We start from the raw sequence: 21,143 nt of genomic DNA on the forward strand, positions 1-21,143 counted from the left end.
GAAGGAACAACAAGACTTGATATTGGTAAAAGGATGTGATTGTAAAGAATTCGATGGTATGTGTTGGAGAATCTCCCTGACCATTCTAAGTCAGCGTCTGATTGAGGTTCTGACTGATAACTGGCAAATTGCTAAAGGGACCTCTTGAGCTATGTTTGTTCTTCTTCCTGCAAGGGGCCCCACAGAGGATTACAAACACCGCCTTCCGCTTTAAACAAAAAAGGGGGACCTGTGGATGCTGACAGTTTAGTCAGAGAGAGAAACAGATAACTTTCCCAGGCATCATCCTGGGGAAGTTGTAAGAAAGCTCAGAGAAAGAATTAAAACAATTCTTATCTTAATCTCTGCACCTGGTGTTTGTGAACATGTGGAATGTTTGTACATGATGTTTATGGAAAGGTATTTACAAGAAGGTGTTGTTCCTAATTAACCAATGGTGTGAGGGGTGTTAAGGACCAATCACGTTCTGGGTGAACGATCCTGTCTATAAATATGTGAAGTTTCTAATAAACCTCGCTTCATGCCTTCTAGGAAGCATTGGAGTCTGTGTCATCTTTTCCTTGTCGTTCCTAACTCAACGGCGACACAAGGTCCTGCACCTGGTTGGGGCAATCCCAAGCACAAGTACAGGCTGGGAAGAGAATGCATTGGGAGCAGCCCTGTCAAGAAGGGCTTGGGGGTGGTGGTTGATGAGAAGCTCAACATGAGCCAGCAATCTGCACTCGCAGCCTAGAAACTAACTGTGTCCTGGGCTGCATCAAAGCATGGCTATCAGGTTGAGGGAGGAAACAGCTCTTGTGCAGGCACATCCTGCAGCAGAGCAGGAGATTGCAGCAAACAGTGCGTTTCTAAAGGCAGGGTAACCCCAGGAGAGCATCAAGACCCATGTGGAGCTTGAACAAGAGCAGTTGCCTCAGCATGGGCAGGGCCAGGAGTGACAGCAGCTGATTTAAGCTCAGTCTGTCACTCACAGAGGTGAACAGCTCAGGTGCAGGAGCCCCCAGGGAGCATGAGAGACCAGGAGCACAGCAAACAGAGGGAGCAAACAGGACATGGCATGTCAGTCAAGGTGGGGCACAGCAATTTGCCACTGCAGTTGACAAGGAAGGGCTCCTCTCCATAGGAGGGCCAACATAGTAGCAGTACCAGAGAGCAGGAAATAGGAGCAGCAGTTAATGGCAAGGAGCAAAGGAAGCCCCTTCTTTCCCAGTCTTACTAGTGTGAGCTCCCAACATTATGGTGATGACACACTGTAGAGCTCATTCCCCAGTGGCTGTTGGAGTTGCTGCACCAGTGGCAGACCTTCTGACAGTACATGTAGCTCTGCAGGCCTCTGGTTGTAAGGAGTGCCTGATGCCTGTCTGGGAAGCTGGGGCTGAGTCATCTTCTCTGCAGAAGGTGTGTCCCTGTCAAGGAGCTATGTCACCAGGTCAAGGAGTTATGTGAGTAAGCAAGCGGACTGCACAGCATTCATGAAGATGAGAAAGAGATAGGATATTATCAGAGACCCTACAGACTCAGGAGTTTCAGTCCCGCTCTACATTGGAGATGCATGTAGGCTCTGCATCATGTCTCAAGAAATCCAAAGTCAAAAGAATGCTGGAAACTAACCACTCTGTACAAGGAAGAATTCTCTTTTTCCTCCTGAAGACTTGCTATTAACAAACAGGTTTAGTGCCCTCCAAGCCAAGGAGCTGGGTAAGGATTCAAGCAAAGCAGTAATATATATTTGTTTTGAGATCTTGCAGGAAAAAAGAAGCTTGGGAAGTAGCTGAAAAGAAGCCGTTTGTCAGACTCCAGAGCAAAGGACTACAAGCCTACTTAGGTATGGCTGGATGGTGTCAGTTATGGATTGACAGTTATGGGGTACTGGCAAAACCCTTGTACGATCTTCCACCGAAAAATACTTGGTATGGACTCCTGAGAGTCAGAGGGTCTTTGAAGCCCTAAAAGAACCTTAATGACAATGCCTGCACTGTGACTCTTACATTTGAACCAAACCATTTGAGTTATTTGGGCATGAAAAGATGCACCTGGCACTAGGGGGACTGGTGCAGTATTTGGGGTCATGGAAGCAGCCTGTCCAAACAATTGGAACAAAAAGGAAGACATTGGATATTGCCAGCAGGATGCTGAAATACCAGCAGGACATTGTTGAGCTGCTTAAGGTAATCATTGCTTTGAACCCAGCCATGTTTCTCCAGGCTTCAGAAGAAGTCCAGAGACCTTTGAACCATGACTGCCTGGTAACCATTGGACAAGTGTGTTCTGGCAGACTGGATCTCAAGAGCAATCCCATCCAGGACCAGGAACTGCACCTATACACCAGTGGGAGCAGCATGGTACGAAACAGAAAACGGGCAGCTGGGTATGCAGTGGGAGCCTCTACCCAGACAATAGAAGCCCAGGGTTTACCTTTTAACACATCAGCACAAAAAGCATAAGTAATGACTTTACAATGAGTGCTAGAAATCACTGAAAGAGTAAACAGATGGACTGATTTAAAATATGTTTTTGGAATAATACACACCCATGAAACCATATGCAAGGAAAGGGGATTGTTATTGGCACAGAGGTCTCCTATTAAGTACAAAGAAGAAAATAGTCAACTACTACAGTGTGCAAAACTCAGAAAAAGTGGCCATGATGCCCTTGTAAAGCCCATCAGTTTGGAGACTCCCCAGTTAATACAGGGACTCAATTAGCTGACAAAACAACTAAAGAGGTTGCTGAAAAAGGTATCCTTGCACTAATACCTAGCAAAAAGTTGAATGTCTGGGAACAAAAACCAAATTATAGTAATCAGGACAGGCAGTTAGCCCCATCATTAGAAGCAATGGGAAATCTCAGCAGGTGATTGGTAACCTCATGTGGGCAGGTAATTGTACCTCCACAATTAATGTATAAGATAACAGAACTAAAACATCAGGAAACACATTAGGAAATAGAGAATATGGTAACTAGTTTATCAAGGAACATAGCACAAAGATGACAGAAAATAATAATTAGTTGAAAAATGTGTGATTTGTTTTGCAAAATAATCCCAAGAAAGGAAAAGGGCCACCGCCGGGATAGTAAAACAGGGGAATTCACTAGGTGATAATTGGCAAATTGATTTTGAAGAACTGCCCAGGCAGAATGGGGACTGGTACATTTTGGTATTGGTAGATACTTCTTCTGGATGGCCAGAAGCTTTCCCATGTTGCACCAACAAGGCAAGGGAAGTCTCAAAGATTTTGCTGAAATTAATATTTAATAGCACTGGAACTAACTCTTTTAAGTCTTAAAAGGTACAACACTGTCAACAGATAATTTGGGCTAGACTTGCCTGTACATCCTTTCTGACCAGGAGATACAGTGTATATCAGAACCTTGAATTTTGGACCAGTTCAGGAGAAGTGGAAGGGACCATATCAAGTCCTCCTGGTAACCTACACTGCACTCAAGGTAAAAGGAATCAAACCCTGGCTTCATCACATGTGGGTAAAACCATCAACCATACGTTAAACACAGCAGAAACAAGACTGACTAACACCTTGGAGGTTTTTCATCTAAATCCTAAAATTTCAGGTATAGAATATTATTTTCTAGGGGGATACTATTTATTGGACCTAGATGAAGATGATAAATAATTGCATATTTATAATAATAATAGAAACTACGATCTTAAATTCTTGGAAGGGGAATATGGTCCTAAAGTCAGATTACAGAATGTAACTTCTATAACAGCTTGTTTACCAATACCAATCTCTGCAGAAAATCCAGTTCCGTGGGGAACTTTAGTCAGCAATTTGACAAAAATCTGGGAACACATGTGAGAAGGATACGAAAACTATAGTGGGATGGATATAAAAATCCATCTTTACTCCTCCTCAAACATTTACCTTTAGGAACAGACTAGCTATACACAATTTGACTCTGCAAATGGAAGCTTTAGCAAATACAACTCAATTGGGGTTTGCTGAAATAAATGACCAATTGCAAGGCACAACTAAAATGACCTTACCAAACAGATTTGCTTTAGATTTATTGCTACTACATGAACATGGAGTATGTGGATACTTGAATTTAAACAATATTTGTTGCATGCACATTCTGAATGTGACTGCTAAATTGTATGATCAGATAGAGAGGATAAAATCAGTTGCTGCATCTAGCAGAAAATTAGGGACAAAATTAGAAAGTAACTGGTTAAATAAAATATTTAAAGGACTTGCATTTTCTCTGAGTGGTTGGTTGGCCTCACTTTTGCAAAGCATAATTGTGATCGTAGTAATAATTGTGATTATGATGTTTGCTTTAAGCTGCATAAAAAACATGATGGCTAATGCAATGCAAGGAACTTATATGATGTTATTAAAAATCAAAGTAAGGCTTATGAAGGCTTAACAAGACAAGCTTCACAAGCCTCAAAGGGGGGGAATGTTGCCAGATGAAAAATTGTCTACACCTGGTGAGCTAACACAATGCTTGTTCTCCAAAACCCACTGGCCTATGGAACTGCACAATGCCCATTGTGTAAGAAGGAGAACTGGAAGTTCACTAGTCCCAGTGCCCTGCCAACTTGACCAGATCAGGTATTACATTGGGGTCCTCAATCACTAGCAACCACCAAAGAGACCCCCAGGACAAAAGAACACATACGTAAAGGGGAGGGAAAATATGTTAATGATTTCAGGAAAATGATTATGATATGCATGTTTATTCTGGGATAATCAATGAATATGTATGTAAAATACAGTATATAAACAGAAACTTTCCTGTACTCACTGTGCTCAACTTTAGGAGGAGCTATCCCTTCATGCATCTGGCCAAATAAGGAATGCCTGCTTCTTAATGCTACATTGGTGTTAAGGAGTTTTTTATTTTACCAAATTTTTGGTAACAGAATGATGTGCTGCTTGACCTCATACTAACAAACAGGTAAGGCCTTTTTGGAGATGTAAAGGTTGGGGGCAGCCTTGACTGTAGTGACCATGAGATTGATGAGTTCAGTATCATGCGAGGAAGAAGCAGGGCAGCAAGTAAGATTGTAACCATGGACTCCAGGAGAGCTAACTTTAGCCTCTTCAGGGATCTTCTTGGAAGAATCCCATGGGATAAGTCCTGCAGGGAAGAGGAGCCCAAGAGACTTGGTCAATATCCTCCTGGCTCAAGAATGGTACATCCCAATGAGCAAGAAATCAGGCAAAGGGGACCCAAGCAAAAGCAGGAAACACAGGAGATGGAAGCAGGGTCAGGCCACTTGGACTGAATATAAAGAGGTTGTCAGAGTAAGTAGAAAAGAGACAAGGAAGGCCAAGGCCCATCTGGAATTAAATCTGGCCAAGGATGTCAAGGACAACAAGAAGGGCTTCTTCCAATACATCAGTAACAAAAGGAAAACTAAGGCTAATGTGAGGCCATGAGTAAATGGAGAGGGGACCCTGGTGACAGAGAATGCAGAGAAGGCAAAGTTATTGAACGTCTTCTTTGCATCAGTCTTCACTGACAAGACCAGCCCTCAGGGATCTCTGACCCAGGAGACCAGGGTAAAGGAATGTTGGAAGGAAGACCTTCCCTTGGTCAAGGAGAGTTGGGTCAGAGAACACCTAAACAAACTTGATATCCACAAGTCAATGGGCCCTGATGGGATGCATCCACAAGTGCTGAGAGAGCTGATGGACACCAGAGAGAGGCTGCTCACAATCATCTTTGAAAGGTTGTGGCAATCAGGAGAGGTGCCTGAGGACTGGAAGAAAGCAAATGTCACCCCAGTCTTCACAAAGGGCAAGCAAGAAGATCCAGGGAGCTACCAGCCAGTCAGCCTCACCTCAATCCCTAGAAAGGTAATGGAGTTCCTCCTTCTGGAGGCCATCTCTATCCACATGGATGACAAGAAGGTGATCAGGAGTAGTCAGCATATATTCACTAAAAGGAAATCATGCTTGACCAACCTGATTGCCTTCTATGATGAAACAACTACATGGATGGATGAGGGGAGAGCAGTGGATATTGTCTACCTTGACTTGAGCAAGGCTTTCGGCACTGCCTCTCACAACATCCTCATAGGCAAACTGAGTGTTGCGGTGTGTCTTCTCCCTCCTAGATATGTAAGCCCTTCCCCTTTCCCCCACTCCAACCCCTGCTGTGAGCCCTACTTGTCAATCTTGGAAGAAGTCCAGACAGGGCGTCGAGTGATTGGTAGATTCAAAAGATTCCCCCTGCCCCCCAGGGAGTATTGGGCAATCTAGGTGCCTTTTTCTCCCTGGGACCCATCTCCCCTCACCTGGTTGGTTAATCCCCTGCCCCTGCCCTCCCCCCTGCCCCCAGGATAAAACCGGGCACCCCCATGCGGTCGGGTCTTCTGTTGGAGCTGTTACTGGGTTCAGAAGCTCGTAGCTGGAATAAACACTCTGGATTTAACCCTCTGGCAGAAGTGACTCCTTCCTTCACCATAGCCCAAAGTCTCTCCACTGAGGAATACTGTCCGCTGGGGTTTCTGGCAAGCTTTCAGCCACCTGCAGCCTCTGGGTGAGCCAAAGGGTGTCTCTGGGGTTAAACCACCCCAGCTGCCGCCATTGAGCTCAGCAACGGGGCAAGCCCGGGCGTGTTCCTGCAGGAAATATTGGTATCCCCAATACTCAGGAAGTGTAGACTGGATGAGTGGACAGAGGTGCATTGAGAACTGGCTGAATGGCAGATCCCAGAGGGGTGTAATCAGTAGCACAGGGTCTAGTTAGAAGGCCTGTCACTAGTGGTATCCCCCAAGGTTCAATACTGGGCCCAGTATTGTTTAACTTGTTCACCAATAACTTGGATGAAGGGGTAGGTGCCTCCTTAGCAAGTTCGCTGACAACACAAAGCTGGGAGGAGTGGCCAATAGCCCAGAGTGCTGTGCAGGCATTCAGAAGGACATCGACAGGTTGGAGAGATGGGCAGAGAAGAACTGTCTGAAGTTCAACAAAGGCAAATGCAGGGGCCTGCGCCTGGGGAAGAATAACCTCAGGCACTGGTAACAGGCTGGGGGTGACCTGCTGGAAAGCAGCTCTGCAGAGAAGGACCTGGGGGTCCTAGTGGACAACAAGCTGTCCATGAGCCAGCAGTGCCCTTGTGGCCAAGAAGGCAAATGGGATCCTGGGGTGCATTAAGAAGAGCACTGCCAGCAGGTCAAGGGAGGTGGTCCTGCCCCTCTACTCAGCCCTGATGAGGCACATCTGGAGTGCTGAGTCCCATTCTGGGCTCCTCAGTACAAGAGAGACATGGAGCTCCTGAAGCGGGTCCAGTGGAGGGTGACAAAGATTATTAAGGGACTGGAGCATCTCTCTTATGAGGGAAGGCTGAAGGAGCTGGGCCTGTTCAGCCTTAAGAAGAGACAACTGAGAGGGGACCTCATCAATGTGTATCTGTATCTGAAGAGAGTATCATCAAGAGGATGGACCAGGCTCTTCTCGGTGGTGCCAAGCAATAGGATGAGAAGCAGCGGGCAGAAACTGATGCACAGGAAGTTCCACCTGAACATGAGGAAGAACTTCTTTACTGTGCGGGTGACTGAGCACTGGAACAGATTTCCCAGAGAGGTTGTGGAGTATCCCTCACTGGAGGTATTCAAGAACTGTCTGGATGCAATTCTGTGCCATGTGCTCTGGGATAACCCTGCTTGAGCAGGGGGGTTGGACCAGATGATCCACTGCAGTCTCTTCCAACCTCAACCATTCTGTGACTCTGCCCCCCTGCTCTGCTCTTCTGAGACCCCACCTGGAGTACTGCATCCAGTTCTAGGACCCTCAAAATAAGGATGTAGACCTGCTGATGCAAACACAGCAGGGAGATGATCAGAGGGCTGGAGTACCTCTCCTATGAAGACAGGCTGAGAGACCTGGGGCTGTTCAGTCTGGAAAAGGCTCTGGGGAGATCTTAGAGCAGCCTTCCTGTACCTAAAGGGTGCCTACAAGAAAGCCAGAGCGGGACATTTTACAAGTACATGTAGTGATAAGACAAGGGGGAATGGCTTTAAACTAAAGGAGGATAGATTTAGATTGGATATTGGGAAAAAATTCTTTACTGTGAGGGTGGTGAGGCACTGGCATAGGTTGCCCAGAGAAGTTGTGGATGTTCCATCCCTGGAAGTATCCAAGGCCAGGCTGGATGGGGCTCTGAGCAACCTGGTCTAGTGGAAGGTATCCCTGTCCATGTGTATTCGGTTTGCATGGCCTAGTTTTGGTAGCGGGAGGGCTACAGGGGTGGCTTCTGTGAAAACCTGCTAAAAGCTTCCCCCATGTCTGGCAGAACCAATCCCTGGCAGCTCCAAAGACGGACATGCCGCTGGTCAAGGCTGGCCCAATTAGAAATGGTGGTAACACCTCCATGATAAAATATTTAAGAAGAAAGAAAAGTTATTGTGCAGATGTAATTGCAGCCAGAGAAGAGTGGGGTGAGAATATGTGAGAAGAAAAACTATGGAGACATCAAGGTCAGTGGAGAAGGAGGGGGAGGGGGTACTCCAGGCACCAGAGCTGAGATTCCCCTGCATCCTGTGGGTAAGACTATGGTGAAGCAGGCTGTCCCCCTGCAGTCCATGGAGATCAATGGGGATGCAGAGATCTACCCGCAGCCTGTGGAGGACACCCATGCCAGAGCAGGTAGATGCCTAAGAGGAGGCTGTGACCCTGTGGGAGGCCCGTGGAGAGAAGAGCCCTTGCTGGAGCAGCCTGTCCTTAGACAACTGCACCCCATGGAAGAGTGATTCAAGCTGTAGCAGTTTGAGGACTGTTGCCCATGGCATGGACTCACGTTACAGCAGTTCACATTTAGCTATTGCTCGTGAGATGGACTCACATTGGACAAGTTCATGGAGAACTGCCTCCCATGGCGAGGGACCCCACAGTGCAGCAAGGGAACGACTCCTCTCCGTAAACAGTGGAAGAAACCACGGGTAATGGACTGACCAAAACCCCCATTCCCTGTCTCCTTGCACTGCTGGGGTAGGAGGTAGAGCTGGAAAGGAAGGAGGGGTGGGGGGAAGGTGGTTTTTTAAGGGTTCATTTTACTTCTCATTGTCCTGCTCTGATTTTGTTAGCAATAAATTCAATTCATACTCTAATTAGAGCCTATTTTGCCCACTATGGTATTTGATGAGTGATCTCTCCCAGTCCTTGTCTCAACTCATGAACCCTTTGTTAAATTTTCTCTCCTATGGCCGGCTGCAGAGGGGAGTGAGAGAGCAGCTTTGGCGAGTGCCTGGCATTCAGCCAGGGTCAACCCACTACACCATGGCTGGGAGGTTTGGAATGATCTTTGAGGTCCTTTCCAACCCAAATAATTTCGATTCCTGGTGGTTTAAACACAAGAGTCTGCCTGCTCAGTGCCACTGGTGTTTTTAAATGGGCACTGGTTTGAAAAGCATCACAGCTAAATTGTAAAGCCTATGAACTAAGTGCCAGTTCAGGTAGTTTTCCAGCACATTTAACCCCAACTTCTGTCTGCCCTGCAAAAGCAAATGAGAACAGCTAGCTCATTATCTAACCTATTTTCTCTGCCCTCCAAAGACAGTCAAGATGTCTGATGTGAGCATTTATCCTTCCAACATGATCAGAGATAGGTGATGATTTTAATGCCAGAAGTTAGATTGAAAAGTAGATTCTTTTATTCACAGACAGGCTGTTTCTACAGTGCAACTGAAAGCAGGGATGTATCAAACCCAAACCACCCCAATTCCGCAGACTGTTCATGACTTTGTTCCAGTTTCTCCTTTCATAGAAGGCTTCAATTACTTCTCACCTCTATCTATGCTAACACTGCTGCAAACTTCAGAGGCTCTCTGCATGAGAATCTTCATCTACTTTCTAGCATATTAAAGCCATCACATAACAGGATTCTTGGCAGCAGTGCTATTGCTAGTCTCCACTTAAGAGAAGCAGAACTGCTGCTGTTCCTGCATGTACCACAACACCCACCCAAGATGTCCCTGTATACTCAGCTCAGGAAAGCCTGATGCTGCTTCCCAGCACCTCCCTCTCCCCAGGTTCACTAAGATGGAACAGCATGATATTTTCAGTCCATTACACAAAAATACCATATAAACTTTGCATTTACCCTGGTCACAGCCCGAACAGGAATGTGCAGAGGTTCTGAATTTTATTATTGTCCTGGTTCTGGCCAGGACAGGGTACCACCTCATGTCATGCAGGGGGCAGAGGAAGGGGGTCCCTTTTGGTCGGATAGCGTGAAGCAAGCAGTTGGGGATATTGTCATGTTCCGTATGGTGAGCACTCACATGTGAATCATTCACCTGCCCTGTACACTGTTATTAATATGTTCATTTTCTTATCTCATTGCTGTTTCCAGTAAATTGTTCTTATCTCAGTCCACAAACTTTACCTTTTCTACCTCCAATTCTCCTCTCCATCCTGCCACAGGGGAGGGGAGAGTGAGTGAGCAGCATGTGGTTTGGAGTGTTTCAATGGGAACACTAAACTGGGGAATACCATTCCTAAACCATGACAATCATTATTTTTCAAGCTGACTAGGAAAAAATCTGTTGGAAACCCTTACCTGTACAAGTTCCTGGAGTTCTCTCTTTACATCTTCTAGACCACCAATATCTTCCCAGGTAACTTGTGGCACCTCCACCACAGTCTCCCTAAGAGCAGAAGGGTTGCTCTGGCTCAGAGCCCACTGTCATTAGAAGAAACAGCATTATATAAATTCTAATATTTTATGTTCACTTGCTTCAGATAAGCAATTAGACATTGCACACAAAAGAAAGAAGGGCACTCCTCCATTACCCTGAAGTCATCCATGGTCACAGCCAGCGAGTTCATCACTTCAGCATCAATAGTTTCATCTTCTAGGTCTATGAGATCCATCTTCTTTCTGATAGCCTGAAGAGCAGCTTCTGAGCAAAGAGCAGCCAAGTCAGCACCAACATGGCCATGGGTCTCATTTGCCACCTGAAAGCAGAGCATTAACTATGACTCTCAGGAACACAAGCAAGCACTCTGCAAGGGCAATGCATGCTCTGGTCCCTCATTCAGAGGTGCAACAAAACTCTGAAGGACGGAAACATTAGTGCTTTGCTGCAAATTCAAGATAACTGCTATCACATTTAGCAGACAGAGACACTGCTGTTCTACCTCTTACTTGAGAACAAAGTTGCAACTGGAATAGATAGTGTGCAGAAAGATAACCCTGAGGACTGCAGTTCTTCATTCAGGACAGAGATTAGATCCATCCAGTATTACTATAATGTTCAACCAGCTCTGTGAGTGCTGTTTCAGGCTTGATTTGTTTTTAAAGAGAATGCCACAGCAAACAAACACAGGACAGTGGCAAGGCACTTCCAGACTGAACTGGTACACATTTCTTTCACTTAGCCACAGCATTCTTAACTAGCAAGTGAGGATTTTTGGTCACTGGTAATCTAGTCAGAAGGAAGCTCAGAGATCACATATTTGCTCAGTTTCACACTGTCCTAAATGAGCAGAGGCAAGCTTTCATAATAGCATGCTACTTACCTGTTCCAGATCCACATCATCAGCCAGTTTCATATTTTTTGTGTGAATCTGCAGGATCTCCAGGCGCCCGGTGGCATCTGGGATACCAATATCTACCTCTCTGTCAAAACGACCTGGGGAGTACAAGCACACATTGAGTTGCTGGTTCTGCAAACTAAGGGAGCTACAGTTGATACCTTCCTCTGACACAGGAACATGATGACAAGCCACAAATAATTTCAGAAAATGCCAGAGCTTTGAGTTTCTCTGCAGCATCAATCAGCACAGTAGCAGAGTCAGATCAGAGAAGGCAGAAAGGCTTATAGCCATTTAGGGAAAGTGAGACTACTGCATTAAGTACAGTTCAGGATTATATAAACACAGAGGATTTCTGTTTTTTTCCAAGCCTAATTTATAGGAAAATATGCTATCCTAACCAACACACCATGGGACATTTTTATTTATTCCTACCTTTGTGTCCATAAATACTGAGAGATTACATTTTTCAGAACTTTCACAGCAGTACCCAAGTGGTGAAAAACATTAACTGCCCCAATATCTGAGGAAGCAGGAAACTCATGTATTACTGCAATATTAACTAGGGCATGTACATCTATCATTTTCTTCTAGCTATAGCTGTGCATTCAAATGCCTCACTAGACATTTAAGAGGCCATTTTTCCTGCAAATTTGACTTTACCAACTGGTCATACAACAGACGTTCATTTATACTGCAAAGTTTTGAAAACCTGAATCTCAGAAACTACCAGACTTTTCATCAATAAAAGATAAATGGGACAATTCAGAGCCTCCTGCAGCCTGAGGCATGAACAACCCCTTAAGCATTTGGTCCTGAAATAGCCTCACCTAACTGATGCAGTGAAAAAATGTGCTACCCTCTAAGTATTTTATTATTTCTACAAGTTCTAATCTAATAAAGCACAAAAGATTATACCAAAAGCTGAAATCTAGAAATTATTCCCAAACAAGTAGCTGGAGAGAAGTTTATATAACACATAAGATGCTTAATATTAATTTCTACTCAGTCTTTCCAAGGCCCCTGAAGCACAGTCCATAACAAAGTATCTGATACACAAAAAAAGAGATGGCAGTCATGGTTACCAAATCGCCTGAGAGCTGGGTCAATGCTGTTAGGTCTGTTGGTGGCTGCCATAACGATCACATGTGCTCTCTGTTTCAGTCCATCCATAAGAGTCAGCAGCTGAGACACGATGCGACGTTCCACCTCTCCGTGTGTCTGTGGAGAGAGAAAGTAATATTTAGACCAAAAGCTCTAAAACACAGCACAGGAGCTAGTACTGCACCAAAGCAGACAGATACAACAGACATGAGCTGTTAAGAAATACTGTGAACTACATCAGATTCTTCTGATACCCAAATTCTGACATCCAACTGCTTTCAAGCATTAAGTTAAATACTGCTTTACCCTGTAGTCAAATGCAGAGATTCACGCCAGCTGCTAACAAAAGGGATGCACTCCTTTACCTTCTAAAGGCTTTCTTTACCTTCTCTCTTTTAGGAGCAATGGCATCCAGTTCATCAATGAAGATGATGGCAGGAGCATTCTTCTCTGCTTCTTCAAAGGCTTTCCTCAGGTTGCTCTCAGACTCACCAGCCAGCTTGCTCATGATCTCAGGACCTAAAAAAAATAGCAACTGTGGCACCCAGAAGAGAGGCAGCTAGCCCCAAAAACATGCAGCTGATTTTTTTTTTAGTACAAGGTTCACATGTATCTATGTTTGAAGCCAAAGCAAATACTATCAACCAAGTTCATTAAATTTACATCTGAACAGGCAAGGCCAGCATGCAGAATTACTTACTATCATCATTTCAGTGTTTTTAGTTTAACAGAATGCAACACTCGCCAATGAGATACCATTAGCTGCCTCTTCCCTTACCCTATTTCACACTCGGTGAGCTTCTCTGTAATGTGCCACCACACACAGTTAATGCTCATAATGGAAGCAATCAAATTATATGGTGACAAATTATCAGGGTAGGGAAAGAAAAAGCTGTAAGATACCAAAGCTGTCTATAGCATGCATTACACAGGTATGCATTTACCTCTATAAGATTTTATAAATGAGTTCAAAAAAACCCAACTGTTGGGAGGAATGGGTTAAAAAGCAAAACACTGGTGAATGCTCAAGTGACCTTGCAGCTGGAAATAACCCTTGATAAACGTGTGTGAACAGTAGCCAGTGATCCTCTGGCGTGAACTAACAGTGCCCATGTCTGTGCTTGTGTGCCCCTGTGCAGGTATTGCTTCAGGGATCTCTCAGTTAGTGAGGTAATGGAAATAAATTTACTCTATGTTTTAGCCATGGGTTTATGGTTGCCCTGGCTGCCTGTCTGTATTGACTCACACACCAACTAACCAACCAACCAAAAACAACAAGCCACCACTAAAAAAAACAATACCCCAAACCCCATCTCCTCTCAAAGAATAAATAATAAAAATGTGCAACCACATTAATCCCAGAAGGAAGGGCAGCATTCCTCTGAGATCTCCTATAATTGCTGAACACTAGTGCAGGCTCACAGATTTATTCTGTTTTTACAGATTTTCCATCATGCTGAAGGGAGTGGTAATGAAGAAAAAGTATGCTTCTAAAGGATCCAAGAAAAAGAAACCTGACCCTTGGAAGTGCAAGGCTGCCAGCTGACTGAAGCAGGCCAGCTGCAGAGACACTGGTACAAGCAGGTACTAAGAATGCTTCATTACAGGTAACTCACTAATTCATACCAGCTTCATCTACAACACTGCAGCTCCATGCTTGGGACTAACAGACAGAGAATGCATTGCTAACTCTGACAATGTTATTTTTATTATGCAATAGAAATACAAGTGTCTAAAATGTCTGGTTCATTAGCATGCAGTAACACCTTCCACATACTTAGAAAGTATATGACAAGGACAACATATGGCTAAAAACAGTCAATTTACATCTGATATCTTGAGATATAAAGCAAGTCACTTCCCTACTGCTGTTCACTGCTATACTGTGCTATATACTTCTTTGCTTTCACCTTCATGGGTCTAAGTGACTGAAATCAGAGAAGAAAAGCATCTGTTATGGTTTGACACTGGTGCAATGTTAGTACTTCTATGAAAATGTACTTTCTTTAAATAAATGTTGTGAGATGTTATTAGGGATAGAGCAGAGTAGGCTCAAGCTTAATAACAAAGGAAAAAAACTTTATTAAACTACTACTAATATAGAAAACACATAAACTAAATTTAGGATGAAGACTTTTTAAAACTACTCCTCTTCTTCTTAATTCTAAACACACTCAGCCATGAAAACATTACCTGGGATTCTTGATTAAATTACTACTCTTTAGGTAATCTATGTTTAAATTATTAAGGGAGAGAGAAGTCTTTCTTGTACCAAAGGCCCCCCAGGAAACACAGCTGCTCTTCTGTGTTTCCTTGTCACACATGGCAACTGCCTGGAAGAAAAATTTGCTAGTGTGACACTTTTTTTTCTATGTTACAGTGCTCTCACTACTGTGCATGGACAGATTGCTTATAGGGCTCTTTTAAGGATGCTTTGCTACGGACTTAAAGATATAACAGTTCAGTTTCTCATCTTGGGACTACAGTCCCCCCCATTTTCCCCTGGGGCTGAGGGGTCTAAAAACAGGACTCATCTTCTTCTTGAAGACAGAGGGTATCACTATTTTTTCTTTAGCTCTCTTCGTTTTTCGCTATTTTTGTGCTGTTCGAAGCTGAAACAGGTCTCCCTGGGTCACTACTGCATCTTCCTAAAATGCAGTCTCTATTGCAGGAGATTTTGGTTCAGTCTATGGCTAACAAGAAAAGTTTAGCTAAAAAGCTACTTCATCATCTCTTCTCACTTAAATATTTCTTCTTCTAACATTTTAGGTCCTGGACTATTTCTCTTTTACTATAAATCAAGGAGGAGTAATACTTTTAAAAAGTTCTCATTCTCTTGAAAGGGTTAAAAGTTCAGACTCCCTGGACGGCTGATATCTCAGTCCGGTGTTCTGCCTCCCACGCTGGGCATTTCCCCCCGCCTTCTCTTTCGCCTCTGCCGGCAGATTTCTAGGTGCCACCAGGCTCTCTGTCTCTTTTTCTCACATGGGGGGGGGGGGCAAAGGTATCTCTGCTTTTCTCTACCCTTTTGTTCACAGGAGCTGGCTGGGTTCCAGACCCTCAGCCCCCTCGGCCTACTTGGACAAGGCCGCGTGGCTTCCCCTCCCCCACCTAGCCTAAGGCTGGGCAGGGGGGAGAGTCTGCACTCTCTGACGACCGGAACTAAAAGAGAGAGTTCTCCTGGGAGTTCTTACTTTTAACCCCCTGTGTTCTCAGAGGCGTGTCCATACTTTCAGTGGTCACTCCAGGTGCTAATATCTAAACTTGACCACTGATTGGTTTGACCCAACTTCCTGGAAAAAATTCACTTCCATGTCAAACCACGACACTCCACCCTTCGCCTCTGAGAACACACATTTCTAAAATTATTATCAAAATTACATTCAACACACTTATACATAAAACAATAACTTACACTAACCTTCTACTTCTATATTGGCACTATAACTTAATACATGCTTTGTTCTTATTCTTTTTGATCTCATCTCACAGCTCTCATCTTATCTTTATCTCATCTTGCCCAGAATTTGATTTCCCGGTCAGGGAACCAAAAATGTTATGGTTTGACACTGGTGCAATGCTAGCACTTCTATGAAAATGCACTTTCTTTAAATAAATGCTGTGAGATGTTATTAGGGACAGAGCAGAGTAGGCTCAAGCTTAATAACAAAGGAAAAAAACTTTATTAAACTACTACTAATATAGAAAACACATAAACTAAATTTAGGATGAAGACCTTTTAAAACTACTCCTCTTCTTCTTAATTCTAAACACACTCAGCCATGAAAACATTACCTGGCATTCTTGATCAAATTACTACTCTTCAGGTAATCTATGTTTAAACTATTAAGGGAGAGAGAAGTCTCTCTTGCACCACAGGCCCCCCAGGAAACACAGCTGCCCCTCTGTGTTTCCTTGTCACACATGGCAACTGCCCGGAAGAAAAATCTGCCAGTGTGACACTTTCTTTTCTATGTTACAGTGCTCTCACTACTGTGCATGGACAGACTGCTCATAGGGCTCTTTTAAGGATGCTTTGCCACGGACTTAAAGATATAACAGTTCAGTTTCTCATCCTGGGACTACAGTCCCCCCCATTTTCCCCTGGGGCTGAGGGGTCTAAAAACAGGACTCATCTTCTTCCCGAAGACAGAGGGTATCACCATTCCCTCTTCAGCTCTCTTCGTTTTTCGCTATTCTTGTGCTGTTCGAAGCTGAAACAGGTCTCCCTGGGTCACTACTGCATCCTCCTAAAATGCAGTCTCTATTGCAGGAGATTTTGGTTCAGTCTATGGCTAACAAGAAAAGTCTAGCTAAAAAGCTACTTCATCATCTCTTCTCACTTAAATATTTCTTCTTCTAACATTTTAGGTCCTGGACTATTTCTCTTCTACTATAAATCAAGGAGGAGTAATACTTTTAAAAAGTTCTCATTCTCTCGAAAGGGTTAAAAGTTCAGACTCCCTGGACGGCTGATATCTCAGTCCGGCGTTCTGCCTCCCACGCTGGGCATTTCCCCCCCCTTCTCTTTCTCCTCTGCCGGCAGATTTCTAGGTGCCGCCAGGCTCTCTGTCTCTTTTTCTCACATGGGGGGGGGGCAAAGGCATCTCTGCTTTTCTCTACCCTTCCGTTCACAGGAGCTGGCTGGGTTCCAGACCCTCAGCCCCCTCGGCCTACTTGGACAAGGCCGCGTGGCTTCCCCTCCCCCACCTAGCCTAAGGCTGGGCAGGGGGGAGAGTCTGCACTCTCTGACGACCGGAACTAAAAAAGAGAGTTCTCCTAAGAGTTCTTACTTTTAACCCCCTGTGTTCTCAGAGGCGTGTCCATACTTTCAGTGGTCACTCCAAGTACTAATATCTAAACTTGACCACTGATTAGTTTGACCCAACTTCCTAGAAAAAATTCACTTCCATATCAAACCACAACAGCATCACTCCTTAAGTACAAATGTTCAGTTATTCCAACACTGAATGTAAAATGGCACAGAAAAGCACTGAGGAAAAGTTACAGTCTGACCCTTACAGGACATAAACCAGTATCCACCTCGACTGCTACAGGTGAAGAGTGATCAATAGGAGGTTCTGTCACTTGTAGCTAAGTCCTAAGGTACTCATAGCTTTCAGGATAGTTCCTCACAATTAATGTTATATGAAACAGAACAGGTCTTGTGCTTTACTTGAGGGAAAAACAAATCCACAGCAGATCAGCTTCTTTTCTGAATGGAACATGCTGGCAGCAACAGAAACAAGCGTTCTGCATCCATATTCATAGAATAATCTCACCACTCCCAGCTCTGCCCTCAACAACATATGCAAACACTAAGCCAGACAGATTCCAGGTCCCTGTATTGCAAAGTAGTCTTTCCAATGAGCCAGCTACAAAACAATCAAGCTTAAGGGAAGTGCCACTACAGACACTTCCACACAAATGGCCTCTAAGTGTCCCCAGATGCACACTTCAAAGAGGTAAGAAAGGTTGTCAGGGAGACGGCATGCTCTACAAGCCCTATTGACACCATTCCTTACCATAAGATGGACAAGTGAGCACACAGCAGACCTGGGGCCAAAGCAGTCACAAAACTTACCGTTGATCAGGAAGAAGAAAGCCCCTGTTTCGTTGGCCACCGCTCGGGCAATCAGTGTTTTGCCAGTGCCAGGAGGACCATACAGCAGGATCCCACGTGGAGGCTGAGGACAAAGGCAAGGGATTTAGGTGGTATCTGAATGCCTAAGTAGATTCACAGCAAATCTGTAAGCATTTGATAAAGCCAGTCTGAAATTGTGATGCAATCTTATGCAACAGCTGCCATGTCAACATTGCTATCAACACCCTTACTACTTCACACAACACACAACAAAAACCTTGCCAGTAACTGGCAGCACTGATTCAAAGCACCCCTCTGCTTTGCAAGTTGACAGTACTTTTATCTGTGTCCAAAACATGTAAGGAGATACTTTCCTAACACCAGCATTTAAAAAAGTCCCAAACATAAGCAAACCAAACACCCCCCAAAAAAACCCCAAATTACTTATTCCCCTCCCAATACCTCATGAACCTCTGATATCAAGTCATCTTCAAGGGCAAGCCCACTCATCTACCTGGTGCACATGGGGACATACCTTCACCCCTATGGCCTTGAAGAGAGCAGGGTGTCGGAGGGGAAGTTCCACCATTTCTTTAATTTGAGCCAGCTGCTTCCGGCAGCCACCAATGTCATCATAGCCCACTTCATTCAGCGACTCCTCTTCATCCTACCCAGGAGGAAATACATTAAACATCTGAGTTAAAACAGTAGCTCAACAATCCATCCTAGTCTATAGAACCCAGGTTTTTGCTCATTGTAATTTCTTTGATGTCTTGAGATTCTCATTTTCAAGTCTTTCTGCTGTCTTCTACAACTGTTTCTTAGTTCTCTCTTCCTAGACATGCAGAGGGAAATTCCTCACTGAAGCCTACCCTCTTGAATGACAGCCTCTGCTGCCAGGGCCCCTACAGACTAGTGCAAAACAAGTTGTGTGACCCTCTGATTTGGCTAGCAAAGTTGATAAGACAATGAAGCCCAGCATAAAATATACTTATTCCTTAAACTCTAAGTGGTATTTCTAACTGCCTGACATACCCTAGCTACCATACAGTTCTCCAGCATAGTGTTTTCTCTTGGGATTGACTCAAATTAACAGAAAATGTTACAATCCAGATGTGCAGATAAGACCACCTGTAACCAACTCTTTCAGTATAGCTCTACAGCATCCATTAATTTGGCTGTCCAAATTTCTATTGGCCTTAGTTATCTGTAACATTAGGCCATGCTAAAATAAAATAACACAGCCTGGAATCTCAGAGGGGCTCAGTCCGAGTCCCACAAACTGGAACTACTACACTTCAAGCAGGTTGTTCAGGGTCTAGCCCTACCAAGTTCTGAAGGTCTCCAGGTCTGGAGGTTCCTGCCCTCTCCAGGCCTTGTTCCAGGGTTTGGAGAAACCTTTTTCCATTGGGAATTTTCCTTGATCCAGCTTGTGTTATTGCTTCTAGTCCTGTCCCTGGGTGCAGCTCTTGGGAGAGCCTGATTATCCACACCTTCCTATCAGGCAGTTGCCAGTAACCCTGAACTTTTGCCTTCCCTTCCTGCTGCATCAACCCACTCCCAGCTGTTCCTCATTCATTCTGACCTCCAGCTCCCTCATCAAATTTGGTGGCCTTGACTGAACTTGCTCCTGTCTCTGTTGTATCCTGAAGAACCCAAACTGGACTCATCTAGTGCCCAGACATGACATATTTGCCCTCACAAGTGTCAAATAGAGGTGATTTTTTTTTGAAAAGGCAGCGCTAACTACAAACTAAGACTCACCCCGATCTGCAGGCAGTAAAAAGGCACTTACTTTATGAAGCATACAGCTACCTTAGCCCATTTCTGAGCTTTCCTACTCTGTAACAGTAAGGTGGCCAAGACCTGACACACAATCCACTCAGGCTGCCTCAAGCTTGGGACACTCAAGGCTATACGCCTTTAAGGGATTGGGAGGAAAAAAGAAAAAAAATCCATAATTTACATTTCAAATTTCTCACTGAAAAAGTATCAATTGCTTTCTTTCCACATGGCATGAAATTCAGCAACATTGTAAGCCCTCCCTGCTAGGTATCAAGGGAACTTTGGAATTAAAAGATTAATCTAAGTCCAGCATGAGATATATGGAAGCAGATGCAAAAGAGCTGCTGCCAAAGTATGGCATCTTATCAGCAAACCTATGCGCTGGTGCTATCTCAGCATATGAGGAAGGATGCTGGAAGCACATTTCTCTGACTATCTTCAGCAGCAGCTCATCTCCTGAAACCAGAGGTTTCAATCATTACATTCAATACACAAAATGCCAAAACAGGAACTGCAAACACTGCTGCTCTTAAGGAGTGTCACTAAAACAATTTCAGAGGGGATTCAGTAGAACTGCACAGCAGGATTCTGCTCACCTCTCTTTTGATGGGCTCTCCCTCACAATGGATCACTGTGTCCGGAGCCACTATGCAGTATGGGCTTGGATCTGTCTCCACCACTTTGAACTCCACTGCACGCATCCCTCCACGCACCAAGAAGATGTCACCTATAAAACCCCACATTTCAGTAGCCTGCTGCAAAATGTCAACCCTTGTACTACCAGCAGCCCCAGAGAACAACAAAGTGGGTTACACAGGTATACACTGCTGGCATTTTTAACACTACTCTGCATTTTAAATTCAAGAGCTGCATGTACTGTGACCACTCGAGCACCATCAAATTTCGAGAAACAAACAGCAAACAATAGAAAAATAATATTCTGCCTAAATACAAAACATAAAGGCAAGGAATCATGTTTCTTTTTCATCCAGCTTCAATTTAACATTTCTAAAAATGGCAAAAAGCCTTGACTTAATCTAAATTAATTTTGAAGTTATTATAACTAGACTGGTTGTCTCCAAAAACAGAATAATATATGATACTGCACTATGAATCCTAGGTAAACTGGACTACAGAAGCTGGATAAATTCAACTTGTGT

The 21,143-nt window shown here is 44.2% G+C and overlaps 1 protein-coding gene across 2 annotated transcripts in view; it reads right to left on the bottom strand.

The window, feature by feature from the left end:
- LOC128782881 (transitional endoplasmic reticulum ATPase-like) overlaps positions 1 to 21,143 on the bottom strand; it is a 57,795-nt gene that overhangs the window by 25,795 nt on the left and 10,857 nt on the right. For both annotated transcript variants that reach the window (XM_053933384.1, XM_053933385.1), the window contains 8 exons: positions 20,580 to 20,710; positions 18,734 to 18,865; positions 18,199 to 18,301; positions 13,000 to 13,133; positions 12,596 to 12,731; positions 11,496 to 11,608; positions 10,767 to 10,931; positions 10,534 to 10,656 (listed from right to left, as the gene is read on the bottom strand). In XM_053933384.1, the coding sequence (XP_053789359.1) occupies positions 10,534 to 10,656; positions 10,767 to 10,931; positions 11,496 to 11,608; positions 12,596 to 12,731; positions 13,000 to 13,133; positions 18,199 to 18,301; positions 18,734 to 18,865; positions 20,580 to 20,710 (1,037 nt within the window). The remainder of the gene's footprint in view (positions 1 to 10,533; positions 10,657 to 10,766; positions 10,932 to 11,495; positions 11,609 to 12,595; positions 12,732 to 12,999; positions 13,134 to 18,198; positions 18,302 to 18,733; positions 18,866 to 20,579; positions 20,711 to 21,143) is intronic.

Source organism: Vidua chalybeata (genome assembly GCF_026979565.1).
Source record: "Vidua chalybeata isolate OUT-0048 chromosome W unlocalized genomic scaffold, bVidCha1 merged haplotype SUPER_W_unloc_2, whole genome shotgun sequence".
NCBI classification, from domain to species: Eukaryota; Metazoa; Chordata; class Aves; order Passeriformes; family Viduidae; genus Vidua; species Vidua chalybeata.